This window comes from Pelodiscus sinensis, chromosome 1 (genome assembly GCF_052426305.1).
Source record: "Pelodiscus sinensis isolate ZL-2025 chromosome 1, ASM5242630v1, whole genome shotgun sequence".
In the NCBI taxonomy this organism is placed as follows: domain Eukaryota; kingdom Metazoa; phylum Chordata; order Testudines; family Trionychidae; genus Pelodiscus; species Pelodiscus sinensis.
In genome coordinates this window covers 195,963,922-195,981,545 of record NC_143052.1, presented here as the reverse complement: position 1 = coordinate 195,981,545, position 17,624 = coordinate 195,963,922, and the positions used below count along the sequence as shown (strand labels likewise).

At 44.0% G+C, this 17,624-nt stretch overlaps 1 protein-coding gene across 5 annotated transcripts in view; it reads left to right on the top strand.

Moving 5' to 3' along the window:
* LOC102445047 (cystathionine beta-synthase-like) overlaps window positions 1–17,624 on the top strand; it is a 56,248-nt gene extending 38,624 nt beyond the window's left edge. For 4 of the 5 annotated variants that reach the window (XM_075912366.2, XM_075912394.2, XM_075912374.2 and 1 more), the window contains exons 13-17: window positions 473–607; window positions 2,717–2,825; window positions 3,745–3,774; window positions 12,245–12,329; window positions 13,291–17,624. In XM_075912366.2, coding sequence (XP_075768481.2) covers window positions 473–607; window positions 2,717–2,825; window positions 3,745–3,774; window positions 12,245–12,329; window positions 13,291–13,400 — 469 coding nt within the window. In that variant the 3' untranslated portion in view covers window positions 13,401–17,624. The remainder of the gene's footprint in view (window positions 1–472; window positions 608–2,716; window positions 2,826–3,744; window positions 3,775–12,244; window positions 12,330–13,290) is intronic. The other variant, XM_075912406.2, reaches the window with a different exon arrangement.

Sequence of the window (17,624 nt, the reverse complement as noted above, 5' to 3'; positions counted from 1 at the left end):
CCGCCGCTTTGCTTCCTCTCCCTGGTCTGTCGGATCCGCGTAACTCGGGGACTGCCTGTATTACAAATAACTGATGCTTAGTTTCAAGCCAAGTTTCAAGCTGTACCAAACAATTTAACAAAATGGCGGCTGAGGGTAATGCTGATAGTTTGCGGTACCATGGGATCCTATCTGAGTCTCTTCTTAAGCGGTTTCCAGTACTTGAAAATGTTCTTTTCCTTTTTGTAAATCCAAGATCTAAATAAGCAAACTGGAGGTATTCATAATCTCTGCTGGCCATCTGACCAGCCAGGATAAGAATAAAATCAGATGGAAAAGGAACGCAGTTGTAATGATTTCCCTTCCTGAGTCATGAAGACCCAAATGATCTTTTTTTCCTGATAGTGAGGGGAGATCCTGTAAGGGATTTTAGGGCTGGCATTTCAAGAGGATCCGATACATTGCTGTAAAAACCTGTTTGTTTTGTCCACAGGTGGTGGCACCTCAAAGTTCAGGAATTAAGTCTCTCTGCTCCCCTGACCGTCCTTCCAGGTGTCACCTGTGAAAAGACCATTGAAATCCTCCGCGAGAAGGGATTTGACCAGGCACCAGTTGTTGATGAATCTGGGTATGTTCAGATAGCAATATCTTCCTGACCCTCCAAAACAAACCTGTAATTCCAGTTTCTGTTTCTCATTTACACCATACATGAGAGATGTGCCTTGTGTCACTTAATTCTCCTGCAGGGTCAGCAAGGGTTCAGAAATGTCACCTTACATACCACACTGCTTTCAGATTTAAAAAGCTGTCTGGTCAGGACTACTCTGTGCTTGATCTAAAAGGTTTCCAACTATCACGCCCACAGTGTTGGGGTTTCTGCACGGATGTTTCATAGCGTTTTGCTGAAGTGAAAACTGGAAAGTGGTTGCCCACCTGGGCTGAAAGAATCGTTTAAAATCTCAAATGTTGGGGCCATGCCCAACATCATCTTTCCCTCCACCTCTGTCAGCGAGCCTGCTGAATGGTAGAAATGATCTGTACTGGGCTAGTGGGGGCCTTTGCCTTGTATTGAGGCCAGAAGAAACTATTTAGATTTGCAAGTTCATTTAAACTACACAGTCATGGTCAGACAACTGAGTGATTGGATAGACAGTAGAGCAGAGGTGGGGAACCTAAGGCCCGGGGGCCAGATGCAGGTCCTTCCTTGCCTGGATCCAGCCTCTGAGGCTTGGGGCTCCCCCCAGCATTGGGGAGCCCAGGGTGGTGAGAACTAGAGGTTTTTTTTCTCTTTTTTTTTGTGCAGCCCCTGACTGATTTTTTTTTTTTCCGTATGGATCATTGGCCCCTAACCTAAAAAGGGTACCCCACTCTGGCAGTAGAGGAAACCACTAGTTCACCAAAACCGTCCCTTACTAGGTAGGAGCTCTGTCATTGCCATAGTGTCAATCAGCTAGGTCACTTGAAATTCCTCTGCATTTAGCATGAGCCAGCCACACGCAACAGTCCAGTGGGAATGACCCAGAACAGTTAGCCCCACTTTCATTTTGGCTCTGAACATTGAGCAGAGCCAGAGAAGAGGGAGGTCCGTAAAATGGCTAACTACAGCAAAATGAGGGAAAATGCCCATTTTAAATTGAATCCAGCCGGACACTTGCACCCAAACTCAAGACTTTCCCGGAAAGCTGGCACGTCTGGTCACCCAAGTGTTGTCTCCTTAAAGTGACCTCTGCTAATTAAACTTGCTTCGAGTGGCTGTCTACACAGCAGTGAGCCTCCCAAGCCAGGCTGACAGACTTGAGCTTGTGCTAACCTGCTAAAAATAGCTGGGTAGACACTGGAGTTTAGACTCTAAAGCCCAGCCCCTTCCCTAAACTTCACAGCCCAAGCAGCAGCTTCTGCATGGCTACTTTTACTGCAGAAGTGCAAGCCTGAGTCTGTCAGCCTGGGCTTGGAGCAGGCTGCCATTCGTCATATAGATGCACCCTTGGTGGCTCTGTCAGAAGTGAGGTGCAGAGATGAGGGAGAGCTGCACTTTCCATCTCTCACTCGCACACTCACCCTCAGACCAGCTTTTGATCAAAAACTTGCTACCTGGGAAAGATTTAAGAACAATTGGCAGAGAGTCACAGTCAATGCACAGGCTTTCTGCAAGGCAGAGCAGAGCCCATTCTGTGGTTGAGTGACCTACCTGAGAGGCAGTGAACCAGATTCTCAGAAGTGCTGAGCACCCGTGGGGCCCACTGGTTTCTTTTGAGTTGCACACTCCCAACACTTTTGCAAACCAGATTCAACAGGTCTCCAGCTGGACTCTACAAATACGTCTGCACTTTGGTATAAGGCCCGTGCTGCCAAGTGTCACAGCCTAGGTCAACTGACCTGGGCTGCTGAACTAAAACTAGCAGTGTAGACACTCTTGTGCAGGCTAGAGACTGGGCTCTGAAACCAGTCTATGGCTTCCGATCCCAGGCTGTGGCCCCAAAAGGAACATCTGCACTGCTACTCCTAGCCCCACAAGCCTGAGTCCACTGAGCCAGGCCGCGCGTCTGTGCTGTGGGTTTTTCTTTGTCTGTAGACGTACCCTCAGAATCTGAGAGCACCTCTGAAAATGGTGGTTTACCCCATTAAGCCAGTTAAACTGCCTTTTGGGCATCCCAGTGAGGAGAGCCTGCCGAGAGTGCTGTTCACTTGTCTCTAGGAAACCCTGAGTGTCTGTCTGACTGTTTTTTCCTCTTCTCAGTGTGATTTTGGGAATGATTACCCTTGGGAACATGCTTTCTTCATTGCTTGCTGGGAAAGTTCAGCCATCGGATCATGTCAGCAAAGTGATCTACAAGCAATTCAGGCAGGTAAATCTACCCTCTGTCTGCTTTTTGAGTGTTATTGTAGGTGTCCCAGCATTAAAGTGGCATCGGCTAGAGTCAGATTTGAAGTGAGGTCATCCAGAATCTTCTTTCTGAAAATGTGCCACCAGGCAGACCTGGGGTTGGATCTCTCTTCTTCTGACTCTGGCCTCAGCCCAGGGTCCTTGGAAGGCTCCTAGACATGAGGTGGTTTATGATGCTGCATCAGATCGTTGACCTGAAAGGGTCAGACATGGATTTTTTTCTTGTCTTTGGGGTTTCTTTTCATGTTTCTTTCCTCCCTCTCCCTCCACTAACCTGAATATAAAACTGAGCCTCCATGGGAAGAAATAATTGAACTTCAGACTATTCTTTAGTGTAAACTTCAAGGGCAACTGAAACCAGCAAGTGTTCACTTTGCAACAAATACTGTATCACAGGTTGGTGACTGATTAGTTCTGCTTGCCATTAAAGGGCATGAAGCATTATGCCAGTCAATTCTACCTAGTAGTCTTGATGTGCCATATTTATCATATAGTAAATGAGGTAATGATACTGACCTCCTGTGTAAAGCACTTGGAAATCTACTGATGCAAAGCACTATGAGAGCTAAGTGATGTTGCCCAGTTAATGATTCATATGGCACTCTTAAATAGCAGGCTATTAATTTTTAGAGAAAGGCCCTCCTTCATATGGCAGGATAGTGACAGCTTTCTTCAGCCTTTAGATTCAATATTACATTTAGTAGTAAATAATTAAATCCTAAATGGATCTTAATATTTAAAATTTTGGGGAGGGAGCTATATTTAACTATATCTAATTATGTTCTGTATAATCTACGAGCTGTTTGTTTGATAACTTAGGAAAAGGAGGCACACAAGTGCTTTGTAAAAAAAATTAAACAAGAATATTTTTTTCTTCCTAGACATCAAATCAAACATCAGGTGAAACTCTGGTGTGTAACAAAGCTATTTAGTTTGTGGTGTTTTCTTGCTTTGATTGTCCATATGTTGCTTTGTGCCTGTATTGTGTATTAGCCAGTTCTATGTGCTGCTTCTCCCCTTTTTGTTCTGAAATACTATGATTGAATATTCCTCTTTTCCCCAGTTGTATCCCCTGGAATTTTCAACTGCTGATGTCCTGGCAAAAGTACAATTATCTGGGTTTTTTTAAAAAGTAATCTTGAGTTGCTGCTATTATTTATATAGTGCCTAAGAGCCGTAGTTGTGAGTCAGGACTCCACTGTGCTAGGTGCTGTACAAACACAATAAAAATGGTCCCTGCCCCAAGGAGATTATATACACACACACACACACACACACACACACACACACGCGAAAAACAAAAGAATAATAGATGTTGAGGGTGGGGGATAAACTAATTTAGAATTCTGCCATTAAAATGGAGAAAAAATAGTCCTCATTGTCCCAAAGATGAGGTAAAGTATTGTTTTGAAAGAAAAGGTTTTTGGTAAGGCACACTTCAGATAAAATTGATATGTTTGGTGTGGTGAGAAGGCAAAGCAATCCTAGTGGAAGGTTCAACCTGTAAATACTAGACATGTTAAACCTCAGCAATTTCCTTTTTATATATTTTTGAAAACTGGCTTCTATTTGTGCACCCAAGCTTTTGCACCAGCAGTTTTGGGTTTGTTTATTCTAAGGTCCCTGTGTGCTTGCACATATTTGTCTGCTAGACGTATTACCTGATTTGTGTGGTTCATATTCAACATACAAAATCTTTCAACCAGAGAATTTGTATTGGAACAAGCTCTAATTTTGCTGTAAGATAATCTTTTCCATGAAGAAAACGTTCTGATTTGTAAGGAACAATGTATCTAATTATCATGGCCCATGCTGTATCTTGGGGAATAATGACTGGTCTGAGATATTAATTGACATTCTTATTCATTGCCTGGTGTGTCTAATGCCAATTGGTCATTAATCTCTGAGAAATTTCCCACCTTGAGATAGATGTTGTTGCATCAACTGAGAAGGGGAGAAATAGAATTTTTAGTTGGAGATGTATTTTCTGTTTGTATGGACTCATCATTAGAACTGGTTGGGGGCTGGAATTTCTGTTTGGCAAGGAAGAATTCCACACTTTCTAAATTTGTTTTTACATAAGAATATAAGAACGGCCATACTGGGTAAGACCAAAGGTCCATCCAGCCCAGTACCCTGTCTGCCGACAGTGGCCAATGCCTGGTGCCCCAGAGGGAGTGAACCGAACAGGTAATGATCAAGCCATCGCTCGCCTGCCATCCATCTCCACCCTCTGACAAACAGAGGCTAGGGACACCATTCCTTACCCATACTGGCTAATAGCCATTAATGGATTTAACCTCTATGAATTTATCTAGTTCTCTTTTAAACCCTGTTATAGTCCTAGCCTTCACAACCTCCTCTGGAAAGGAGTTCCACAGGTTGGCTGTGTGCTGTGTGAAGAAGAACTTTCTCTTATATGTTTTAAACCTGCTGCCAATTAATTTCATTTGGTGGCCCCTAGTTCTTATATTATGGGAACAAGTAAATAACTTTTTCTTATTCACTTTCTCCACACCACTCATAATTTTATATACAGGCAGTCCAGTCCCCGAGTTACGCGGATCCGACTTATGTCGGATCCGCAGTTACGAATGGGGCCCTTCCTCTCCCTGGTCTCCAGCAGACCAGGGGGAGGGGGAGCAGAGCGGAGCACGCGGCCAGCTGACAGCCCAGACGCGTCTGGGCTGTCAGCTGGCCGCGTGTTCCGCCGCTCTGCTCTGCTCTGCTCTGCTCTGCTCTGCTCTGCTCTGCTCTGCTCTGCTCTGCTCTGCTCTGCAGACCAGGGGGAGGGGGAGCAGAGCAGAGCAAAGCCGCGGAGCCCGAGGGCAGCAGGATAGCCACGGCGCGTCTGGGCTGTCCCGCTGCCCGTGTGTTCCGCCGCTTTGCTCCCCGTCCCCCTGGTCTGCAGACCAGGGGGAGGGGGAGCAGAGCAGAGCGGCGGAACACGCGGGCAGCAGGATAGCCACGGCGCGTCTGGGCTGTCCCGCTGCCCCCGTGCTCCATGGCTTTGCTCCGGACGCCTGTGGGACAGCAGCTGGGGCGCTGTCGGTTGGTCCCGTAGCGCCGCTCTGGGCGCCACTGGACCAACCCAGCAGCACCCCAGCTGTTCTGCCCCAGGTGTCCCCAAGTCAGCAGCTGCTGAAAATGACCAGTGGCTGACTACAGGAAGCCCCTGGCCCTGGCTTCCTGGAATCAGCCGCTGATCAGTTTCAGCAGCGGCTGAATCTGGACGCCAGTTCCGACTTACATACGGATTCAACTTAAGAACAAACCTACAGTCCCTATCTTGTACGTAACCCGGGGACTGCCTGTACCTCTATCATATCCCCCTTAGTCTCCTCTTTTCTAAACTGAAAAGTCCTAGTATCTTTAATCTCTCCTCATATGGGACCTGTTCCAAACCCATAATCATTTTAGTTGCCCTTCTCTGAACCTTTTCTAATGCCAGTATATCTTTTTTGAGATGGAGAACACATCGGTATGCAGTATTCAAAATGTGGGCATACCATGGATTTATATGAGGGCAAATCAAAGTGAAACAAGTCTTTTTAATTCCCTGCAGAACAATAATTTTGAAAAGTTAGTTTTGGACAATCAAAGTTTTTGTTTGGATTTTGAATTTAAGATTTTTATATTTTTTTTAATTTTTTATTTTTTATTTTCACTGATATTTAGGAATATGATGCCAAGCAAAACAATCATTTAGAAATAAAGAAACTGAAATGTCTTGCTTAGATTTTTTCCAAATGAAACTATCAAAATTGACACATCCTCTCTGTTCTAGCTTCTATTTAGCTGTGGTAATCTCTATGGCTGTGTCTACACTGGCACCCTTTTCTGTAAAAGGGATGCTAATGAGACACTTCGGAATTGCAAATGCCGCGGGGGATTTAAATATCCCCCGCGGCATTTGCACGAACATGGCTGCCGCTCTTTTCTGGCTCGGGGTTTTGCCGGAGAAAAGCGCCAGTCTAGACGGGATCTTGCGGAAAATAAGCCCTTTTCTGGAAGATCCCTTATTCCTACTTGAAAGTAGGAAATATTTAAATCCCCAAATCCCAATTCCGAAGTGTCTCATTAGCATCCCTTTTACGGAAAAGGGTGCCAGTGTAGACACAGCGTGTATGTTTCCTAGACCTGAAGAAGAACTCTGAGAAGCTCAACAGCTTGTCTCTATCACCAATAGAAATTGGTCCAATAAAATATATTACCTCACCCATCTTGTCAAATTGGCATTTTCTGATGGAGTAAAACAGCCTAACAATTTTTCAATGTGTTCTGCACCTCATTTGTATCTATCTCCCCCCCTGTGTGTTAGCTAATCAGATGATATGAAACATGTCTCAGATGTCTATATAGCAGTGAACACATCAGCAGTATCTTGCCTTTCTTAACCAGAAGATAGCATTTCTGCCAGTTGGTAAGAAAACAGACTAATTTCACTGGCATCCATATGAGGTTTTCCTCCCTACAGAATTGGGCCTTCTAGGCAAAATGCATGCCATCACATCTACACATTCCAGTCTTAGCAGGTCTTGAAGGTGTATTTTAAATGGTAATGGGAATAAACCAAATTAAATTCTGACCATTTCCCAGGATTTCCATTATTAATAACAAATATTTTTAAATTGACACATGCATATATTTGCAAGTTGCACTGTCTAGTGGTGACTCATCCTAACTTGCCTTCTCTATAAAATTGTGACACATCTATATGCAAAATCAAGTACAAGAAAAAGTAGGTGCTTTGTATAGACATAGCTTAAAATACTTGTAGTTAAACTAAGAAAAGTCTGTATGTTGAACTGCAGTGTTTAAAGTAAATGTGCTGCAGCTAAAATATATGGCATAAAGAAAGGAAAATTCAAACCTGTGAGAAGGGGGAAGATACACAGTCTGCCTCGAGCATTACTGAGTCATGCCCTTGCTTGCTGCACAGTAACTTTCCAGGTAGATAATCCCTCAGGGTTATATCCTGCTTTTGATCTATATTACAAAAGTCCCACACAGATTTCGTAGATAAATTTCATGATATTCCCTCTAATTCCCCTGGGCCCTCTTAGTACAGTAATAACAGTTGTGATTATTTTTCCTACAGGTAGAACCCATTTGTTATCTGATACTCCTTTGTTGGCAGACTCTGTCCTGCATGTGCAGAAGAAGGGAATCAAAGATCTGGCAGGCCTTTTCCAGCTCTTAATTCAGTTCCCCTCTACCATGATAGCTTGGGTGGGGATTTGGGGGTTTCTACATTTTTACATTATTCAAAAAAAAATGGATCCCAAATGTATTTGGGCACCTAACTCCTATTGATTTCAATGCAAGTTTAGGAGCCTAAATAGTTTGCAAATCTGGGCTGTAATCAATTTACACACACAAAGTTCAATACATATAAACTTTGTGGAGTCCATCTGTCTTTTGGGCCCCCACCCCCATTTAAAAAAATGGCTCAAGTCTCCTTTAGTTCACCATATGGAAACCCACGTTCCATTTTCCAGTTCAGGCCATCCTGCTTCCAGGAGAAGATTAACATAAGAACAGCCGTACTGGGTCAGACCAAAGGTCCATCTAGCCCAGTAGCCTGTCTGCCGACAGCGGCCACCACCGGGTGCCCCAGAGAGGGTGAACCGAAGACAATGATCAAGCGATTTGTCTCCTGCCATCCTTCTCCAGCCTCTGACAGACAGAGGCCAGGGACACCATTTCTGTCCCCTGGCTAATAGCCTTTTATGGACCTAACCTCCATGAAATTATCTAGCTTCTCTTTAAACTCTGTTATAGTCCTAGCCTTCACAGCCTCCTCTGGCAAGGAGTTCCACAGGTTGACTAAACGCTGTGTGAAGGAGAACTTTCTTTTATTAGTTTTAAACCTGCTACCCATTAATTTCATTTGGTGTCCTCTAGTTCTTCTATTTAGGGAACTAATAAATAAGTTTTCTTTATCCACCCTCTCCACACCACTCATGATTTTATATACAGGCAGTCCCCGGGTTACGTACAAGATAGGGACTGTAGGTTTGTTCTTAAGTTGAATCTGTATGTAAGTTGGAACTGGCGTTCAGATTCAGCCGCTTCTGAAACTGACCGCCAGTTCTGACTTACGTACAGATTCAACTTAAGAACCCCAAGCTTCCCCAAGTCAGCTGCTGCTGAAACTGATCAGCGGCTGATTCCAGGAAGCCTGGGGCAGAGCAACTCTGCCTCGGGCTTCCTGTAGTCAGCGCTGGTCAGTTTCAGCAGCGGCTGACTTGGGGACGCCTGGGGCAGAGCAGCTGGGGTGCTGCTGGGTTGCTCCAGTAGCACCGCTCCTCGGCGCTACTGGACCAACCCAGCAGCACCCCAGCTGCTCTGCCCCAGGCATCCTGATTCAGCCACTGCTGAAACTGACCAGCAGCGGCTGAATCAGGACCTGGGGCAGAGCAGCTGGGGTGCTGCCGGGTTGGTCCAGTAGTGCCCAGAGCGGCTCTGCAGGACCAATCGGCAGCGCCCCAGCTGCTCTGCCCCAGGGTCCAAAACAAAAGACTGGTCTGCTGGGGGGGGGGCACACTAGCTGCGTGCCCCCCTCCCCCCCAGCAGACCAGGGACACGGGAGCAGAGCCGCAGCAGCAGCGGGGTGCCGCGCCTCTGAGGCTTTGCTCTAGCAAAGCCTCAGAGGCGCGGGACCCCGCCACTGCTGAGGCTTCAGTCCCGGTGCCTGTGGTCTGCTGGGGACCGTCACCAGCAGACCACAGGCACCGGGACTGAAGCCGCAGCAGCGGCGGGTTCCCGCGCTTCTGAGGCTTTGCTCTGGCAAAGCCTCAGAAGCGCGGGAACCCGCCCGGTGACCCTGGTCTGCTGGAGACGGTCTCCAGCAGACCGGGGCACCGGAGCAGCTTACGAACGGGACTTTCTCGCCCCGGAGCTCGCAGGTAGCAATCCGCCACCTCGACCTCCGGGGCGAGAGAGCCCCGTTCGTAAGTGCGGATCCGACGTAAGTCAGGGACTGCCTGTACCTCTATCATATCCCCCCTCAGTCTCCTCTTTTCTAAACTGAAAAGTCCCAGTCACTTTAACCTCTCCTCATATGGGACCCGTTCCAAACCCCTAATCATTTTAGTTGCCTTTTTCTGAACCCTTTCCAAGGCCAAAATATCTTTTTTGAGGTGAGGAGACCACATCTGTACACAGTATTCAATATGTGGGCGTACCATAGTTTTATACAGGGGCAGTAAGATATTCTGGGTCTTATTTTCTATCCCTTTCTTAATAATTCCTAGCATCCTATTTGCCTTTTTGACCGCCATTGCACACTGTGTGGAAGTTTTCAGAGAACGATCCACGATAACTCCAAGATCTCTTTCTTGATTTGTCGTAGCCAAATTAGCCCCCATCATACTGTACGTATAGTTGGGGTTATTTTTCCCGATGTGCATTACTTTACACTTATCCACATTAAATTTCATTTGCCATTTTGTTGCCCAATCACTCAGTTTGGTGAGATCTTTTTGGAGTCCTTCACAGTCTGCTTCTGTCTTGACTATCCTAAACAGTTTTGTATCATCCGCAAACTTTACCACCTCACTGCTTACCCCTTTCTCCAGATCATTTATGAATAAGTTGAAAAGGATTGGTCCCAGGACTGACCCTTGGGGGACACCACTAGTTACCCCTCTCCATTATGAAAATGTACCATTTATTCCTACCCTTTGTTTCCTGTCTTTTAACCAGTTCTCAATCCAAGAAAGGACCTTCCCTCTTATCCCATGGCCATGTAATTTACACAAGAGTCTTTGGTGAGAGACCTTGTCAAAGGCTTTCTGAAAATCTAAGTATACTATATCTGCTGGATCCCCCCTTGTCCGCATGTTTGTTAACCACTTCAAATAACTCTAATAGACTAGTAAGAAATGATTTCCCTTTACAGAAACCATGGTGACTTTTGTCCAACAAATTATGTTCTTCTACATGCCTCACAATTTTATTCTTTACTATTGTTTCGACTAATTTGCCCGGTACTGAAGTTAGACTTACCGATCTGTAATTGCCAAGGTCGCCTCTAGAACCCTTTTTAAATATTAGTGTCACGTTGGCTACCTTCCAGTCATTAGGTACGGAAGCTGATGTAAAGGATGGGTTACAAACCATAGATAATAGTTCAGCAATTTCCCATTTGAGTTCTTTTAGAACCCTTGGATGAATGCCATCTGGTCCCGGAGACTTGTTAACATTAAGTTTTTCTATTTGTTCGAAAACCACCTCTAATGACACTTCAATCTGGGACAGTTCCTCAGATTCATCACCCCAAAGGACGGTGGAGATTTGGGAATCTCCCTAACGTCCTCAGCCGTGAAGACTGAAGCAAAGAAATCATTTAGTTTATCCGCAATGGCTTTATCGTCCTTGATTGCTCCTTTCATATCTCGATCGTCTAGGGAACCCACAGGTTTTTTAGCAGGCTTCCTGCTTCTGATTTATATCCAGGTCCTGCACTGAACTCCTTGCAGGATATGTATCCTATTGAAAGCAGGTTCATCTGTTGTGTAACTTCACAGAAGTGTCCCCACAAAAGATACAACTGATAGCCTGTATTACTTTTCAGATGGACAATCCCGCAGCTGATATACCATATTTATTTTCATGTTGATGGGACCATGTAGATAATCCCAGAATGTGATTCTTCATGGAATGCAATTTTGTTCTTTCTTTTTAAATATCTGCCAAATGAGATCAACCGGTACTGCCAAATTTTTAAATGTATTAGGCACTTAACTCCCATGGGAATTAGGTGGCTAAATACCTTTCAAAAATATGATCTTTAGTGCTTTATTGTTCTGTGTTGCTAAAGAAAAGCCTTACAATAGTTTAAGTAGATTCACTGGTATTAAAAACAAATTCTTGATTCTGAGGCCTTTACCTGTAGCTTCTGAATAATATGCTTTGTTTTAATGGCTTTTCTCATTGCAACCCTCCCCCAAATACCCTCTTTCCAAATCAACTTGCTGTCTGATTTTTTTTTTCCACCCAATCACTTCTATTCCCTCGAGTTCTACAGGTGAGTGTATTCTTATGTTTATATATCAACTCTTTCATTAGACTCCTGGAACACTGATTTTTACCTTAGTTGGTTTTTTTAATTGTGTCAAAATGAGCATTTCAGGTGCTACTTCCTTTTTTGTCCAGCTTTTTCCCCAAAAACAGTAGCATTTAGCAAACTTCAATGACTCAGTAGGATACGGATTCATTTAGAAGTTGTACTGTACAGCACTCCTAAATGTGAACACCACTATGCAAGTGCTAACTACAATTTTAACAGTCTTTCTAGGATGTCTGGGGGGCTGTTGAACTTTAATGTTATTACAGAACATTTTGCTTTAAGTTTGGTAACTTTCTTTTTTTTAGATTCATCTGAAAGACAGCTTGGGGAAACTTTCTCATATCCTGGAAATAGACCACTTTGCTCTAGTCGTACATGAACAGATTCAGTGTGAGTATAACACAACGCTGCTTCTTGTAAAAGGTTGTATGTGGCAGTCGATACTATGTGGCAAGAGTTGGGTAAACCAAAGACATCAACCACCTTACCCATGTAGGTATTCTTGTATAACACCGCTACTAATACTGGACCGCAAGAATGATGAAATTATTAGAAACATTTTTATAGCCTGACCCAAAGGAGCTCAGTCTGCTTAGCTTAACAAAGAGTAAACTAAGGGTGGATTGATCACAAGCTCTAAGGACCCACATAGGGAGCAGAAATGTGAGGGCTCTTCCATCTAGTAAACCGCTACAACAAGTTCCAGCCGTTGAAGATTGAAGCTAGACAAATTCAGCGTAGAGAAAGTGTAGCTTTATAACAGGAAAGGTAATTAATTGTTGGAAAAACTTACCAAGCATTGTGGTAACGCTCACATGACTGGAAATTCTTAAATCAAGAGTGGATATTCTCTTGTTTGCTTTAAGTCCCTCTGAAGTGACTTTCAAGGTCATCTAGACTTCACTGACTAAAACGCATGTCTTCTGCAAATGTTGCCTCTTCTCTGTTCACTCCATTAAATTGCTAAATAATAAGTCCTAAGACAGCAATGTGAGGTAATACATCGCTTACATCTTCCATGTTCAACATAGTTTATTCCAAGCTTTTCTCTCTCAACTAGTTCAGAATCTGTGATAAATTTACCTCTGTTCCATGACTAGTTTCCTTTGTAACCTTATCAGGAAATTTAAGAGGCTTTCAATTTCACCAATACTAGAGTGCTGTTAATAAGAATGGCAGTTCACATCTATCTGACTGTACAATGGGTCGGTTTAAGCATAACTGTGGCTCTCTGGCATTTTGGGATTATAGTTGGCTTCTAGTTTTAGGAAGCACCAGTGTGAAAAGTGTGTGTTTATATTTTCAAGGCCCAAACCAAAGGTAGGAAACATCTTCTTGTGTTTTTCTACAGATCACAGTGACGGCTCCTCCAGTAAGAGACAGATGGTGTTTGGTGTTGTTACCGCTATTGACTTGCTTAACTTTGTGACTGCACGGGAGCGGGAAAGAAGGGCCACTTGAGCTCCAGGAGCATTCTGTTTGCAACCTCTAGGAAGAACGCGGTTTCTCTCTCTTTTCCTTTGGTACAAGGTTCTGTCTCATGTTTTTTTGTTAACATTCTAAAAGTAAACACAATTGGGATCGTCCTGATGACTTTGGTATAAGAGCACCATCTAAACATTGTAGCGCTTTCTGGGATTATTGGCTGTCAGCCTCCTGAAACTGGTTGAGCTGGGTAGAATTTACATAAACACACATTATATCTTCTTGATTGTGTTTAAAGTCTAGTTCTCCAAAATACTGTTAAAACTTAATTGAAGATAATCAAGTGAACTGCCAAGCCATTGTGTTTGCTCTGGCTACAACTTCCAGCTGGGAGACTGCCTAATGAGGCTGTATGTTGCACATTGGCATAGAATAAGTCAGACTGTGGATTTGATGACAGTATGGGGATGCCTTCCCTACCGTCTCTCTTCACAATAAGATTGCTAACTTGAAACAGGATTGAGCTAAATCTTAGACTCCAGCAATTGAGTTAGAACTATTCCTTGCCTTGTCTTAACAGAAATGTTGCCGTAAGACAGCTACCACAAGAGAATGGTCTTACTGTAAAAGACACACCTTTTTATTAGTGAAGACAGCGCTTATATTGTTTGTTTTTACTTGGATGAATAAGCACAATCAAACTAAATAAAAATCAGATAAAGCTTATTATAAAGTGAATTTTTATCAGTTATGGCATGTTTCATGCACAACAAGAAGGTTCACCTGTAAACTTTTATCTCAGACTGATGTCCTACCTTGAACTGAGATTCTTAAACCCATGTATAGGCCATATAAACATAATAATCTCTGGCTGGGTGCCAGGCCCTACCCTATAATACCTTTCCATAGCATCCCCCTTGCTCCTCAAATGCTTCTGAACTCTAGATGTTGCTGAGGAGAAAAACTAGCTTCTGTGAATGTATACTAAAACACATTTAGGACAAAATCCTGCCCTTAGACATATATATAACTGGACTAGAGGCAATAGGCCTACAAAGTTATAAAAGAGGACAGAATTTGCCCCTTTAATATTTAATAAATATAGTGAATACAATGGCCAAATTTACCAATGACCCACTGTAGTAGCATTGTCTGAGCCGGTCAGAGTGGAGGGGATGCTGTGCAGTTAGCGAGGTGTAACACTGGATTTCTTTTTGCTGCACTGGTTTCTGGATTCTCATTTGTGTCTGACTTGCATGAGTTTAGTGTTGCCTTCTTTCAGACTGTTCCATTCTCCTAACCTTGTGCTCTGGCTGACAGCAGCTCTCAGCCACTGTGCAGTGATTTACATGATAATTCTACGAGGGAAATCTTCTATTTCTCTCATGACTGCTGTGATCCTCCTCCTGGTTATTTGCCATGACAAAGCTCTCTGCCAGCACAGCAAAGTTGAGAGAGCATTTCTCTCCCTTTAACTGAAACAGAAACATTCCAAAGTTTACACACAGAGCCAGATTAAAAACTCCCAAAGAAACTGCAGCTGTCAATCTCTGTGAATAATCAGGTCTCTTTGCCCTGCAAATGCTGTCACATTTGCTTTACAGTTTGGAAATCTGCAGCCTCTCCCTCCCAATTGAGTTTTGAACATTAATGGTAAAGGAAAGTACAGGGTGTACCTCCCTTAACCAGGACTCCCTGGTCTGATGATAACCATGGTCTGGCATGGACCATAGATGTTTCTGGATCACAGAACCCAGGAAATGGAAGGTCTGGCGGCAGGGCAGGAGCACCCGTAAGGGGCACGGATGACTAAGCTGGGATCCCAGAGTATATGTGGGGAAGGAGGGAGGGAGAGGACGGATGGCATGGCAGGAAGTTTTGGCCCCAGTAGCGCTCCCTGGCCCCAATGGCCAGGGACCTCTAACCTGGCTGCAGCCATGGACCTCCAGCCCCGGCCTTAGAGCTCTGGCCGCATGCTGGCTCCAGTAGCTGGGAAAGTTCAGCCCCAGTGACAGCCAGGCCGCGAAGCTCCGTCCCCATCCCTCCACCCCCAGCTGCAGAGCTCTGCCTCGGCTGTGGAGCCAAACATCTGTGGCACTCTGGCCTCAGGGGTAGCAGAGCCAAGGAGAGCTCCAGACAGCGGGGGGGCATGCTGGAGCCCTAGCCGGCTGGCAGTGCAACCGTGAGGAGAGGGACCTTCCCTGGTCTGGCAAATCCCCTTGTCAGGCCCCAAGGGTGCCGGACCAGCAAAGTCTAACCTGTAGTAGCTATTCTGGCGACAGCAGCCTTGCAGGAGAGCAGAGAAATAACGTGTGATGGGAGGTGAGAGTTAAGAGGGGCTTTAGAGGCTTTGTATGACAGTCTCTGTCTGGATTCTTCTTTACTCTTCCATGTTGGATATTAAAAAAAAATAAAAAAATCATAACTTCAGGCTGCTTCATGTTAATTCTTTAATGTCATGGGCTTGGCTACTAAACCCTTCTGCCTTTAGTCTCTAAGCTTATTCAACCCCAATGATTACCTCGATACAGAAATCCCCTCAAGTTAGTGTTACTACAAAAGTTACACAAAGTGTCAAAGTCTTAACAATTCTCCCTCGTGCTTGGAGCAGTTGCAAGCTGTAGCTTAGGTAGCATTCAAGAAATGCTACCTTCCACTTGGTCCTGGACTGATTTTAAGTAATTTTCTAACTGAATACATCCAGGGAAACATAGAATACAGAGTGAGAGGCAGAACAGAGCTAGAAAGAAAAATCTAAACAAAAAAGTAAATACGGTGCAGCCCCCCACAGTACCAAGGGGAGGGAATCTAACGGACAGCTCCATCTGACAGAATCATCCCAGTCCTAAAATGGCTTGGAAAAGGTCATCAAATGCAGCAGTCTGTTCAAAGTCCTGGTGTGTTCTGTGTCAGTGCTGCTTAAACTGTGGGTTGCGACCCCTCTTCTCTCTTTCCCCCTCTCCCCTCCAGCTAGCTTTAGACTTGCTGAAGCCTGAGACCTTAGAATGCTAAAAAGGGTCAGTTGGTTAGGAGCTGGGAGTAGAGAGAGAAGAAATGAGAATAATGCGGTCGGAGGGACACCCTGAATTTACACAGCAATGTAGAAATGCAAAGCAACCGATAGTCCTGGTAAATAATGAGGCAGTGGAGATATATCAGACTGCACATGAGAGATGATGGTTGCTACCAACTCTTAAGCAGTTGCAACTATTGAGTGTCCAGATGTCCCCAGGTTCCCTTGGAGCTTATGGCTGATCAGGTGACTTTCCAGAAATCATCAACCCCTGGGTGCAATACCCAAGGAACATGAATTTTGATTAACCTGCATTTGGTTAATAGGTAGCCTAAAATTCTCTGTATTTTCTGTACTGTGAAGACCAAATAAGACTGGTGGGGAAGAGTGTGTGTGTTTAACTTGCATCTTAAGTCCAAAACTTGAACTACTTTTTTACTGATGTGTAGACAGATGCTGTCCACCTTACTTAAAACTACTTTTGCACATGACTTTGTGTTGAAATGTGACACTGCGTTTGTATGTCTTTCTCTTTACATTTCACGTCTTTTGTTTGACTAGTGACTATAAAAAGTTGAATTATATGAAGGCAGTTTTTCAGTTAAATCTGTTGTAATTCACCTTGGCAAGGTTTCCTAGTAACTTCACACTCAGATGAAGATTTAAAGAGAATGTCAAAGTCCTAGTGACAATTTTATACTTTTCCCAGTCATGCCATCTCAGTGGTTGACTCAGGAATTCCATGTATGTAGCTGTAGCCATGTTGATCCCAGAATATTGAGCAGCTGAGGTTGAGGTAATTTTTTTATTGCACCATTTTTTTCTTGATGAGAGAAACACGCTTTTGAGCCACACAGACTTCCATGTATCTTGAAAGCTTTTGGTCCAATAAAAAATACTGCCCCTCACCTTGTCTCTCCAGAATTACACATCAATCAGTTGTTCTTGTTCGATAGACATAATCTAATTCACACGATTCACCACTGGGTGCCGTCTTAAACTATAAATTGCAATTCTGAGCTTCATGCAGCAAGTTGTACACACTGGTTTAAATGGCATTAGCCATTGCAGACTTCTTTCAGCACTCTTTCTTACTGTTTAATGTCAACATTTAAGCCATTCTACAGTGATTAAAAGGAATTCTTTTATGTTTTAAAGGGGAAAAATCATTCAATACAGTGTGCTGTATTTATTGCACAAGTTCAATGTACATTATAAAGAGTTCAATAAAACTATTTGACTTGAAA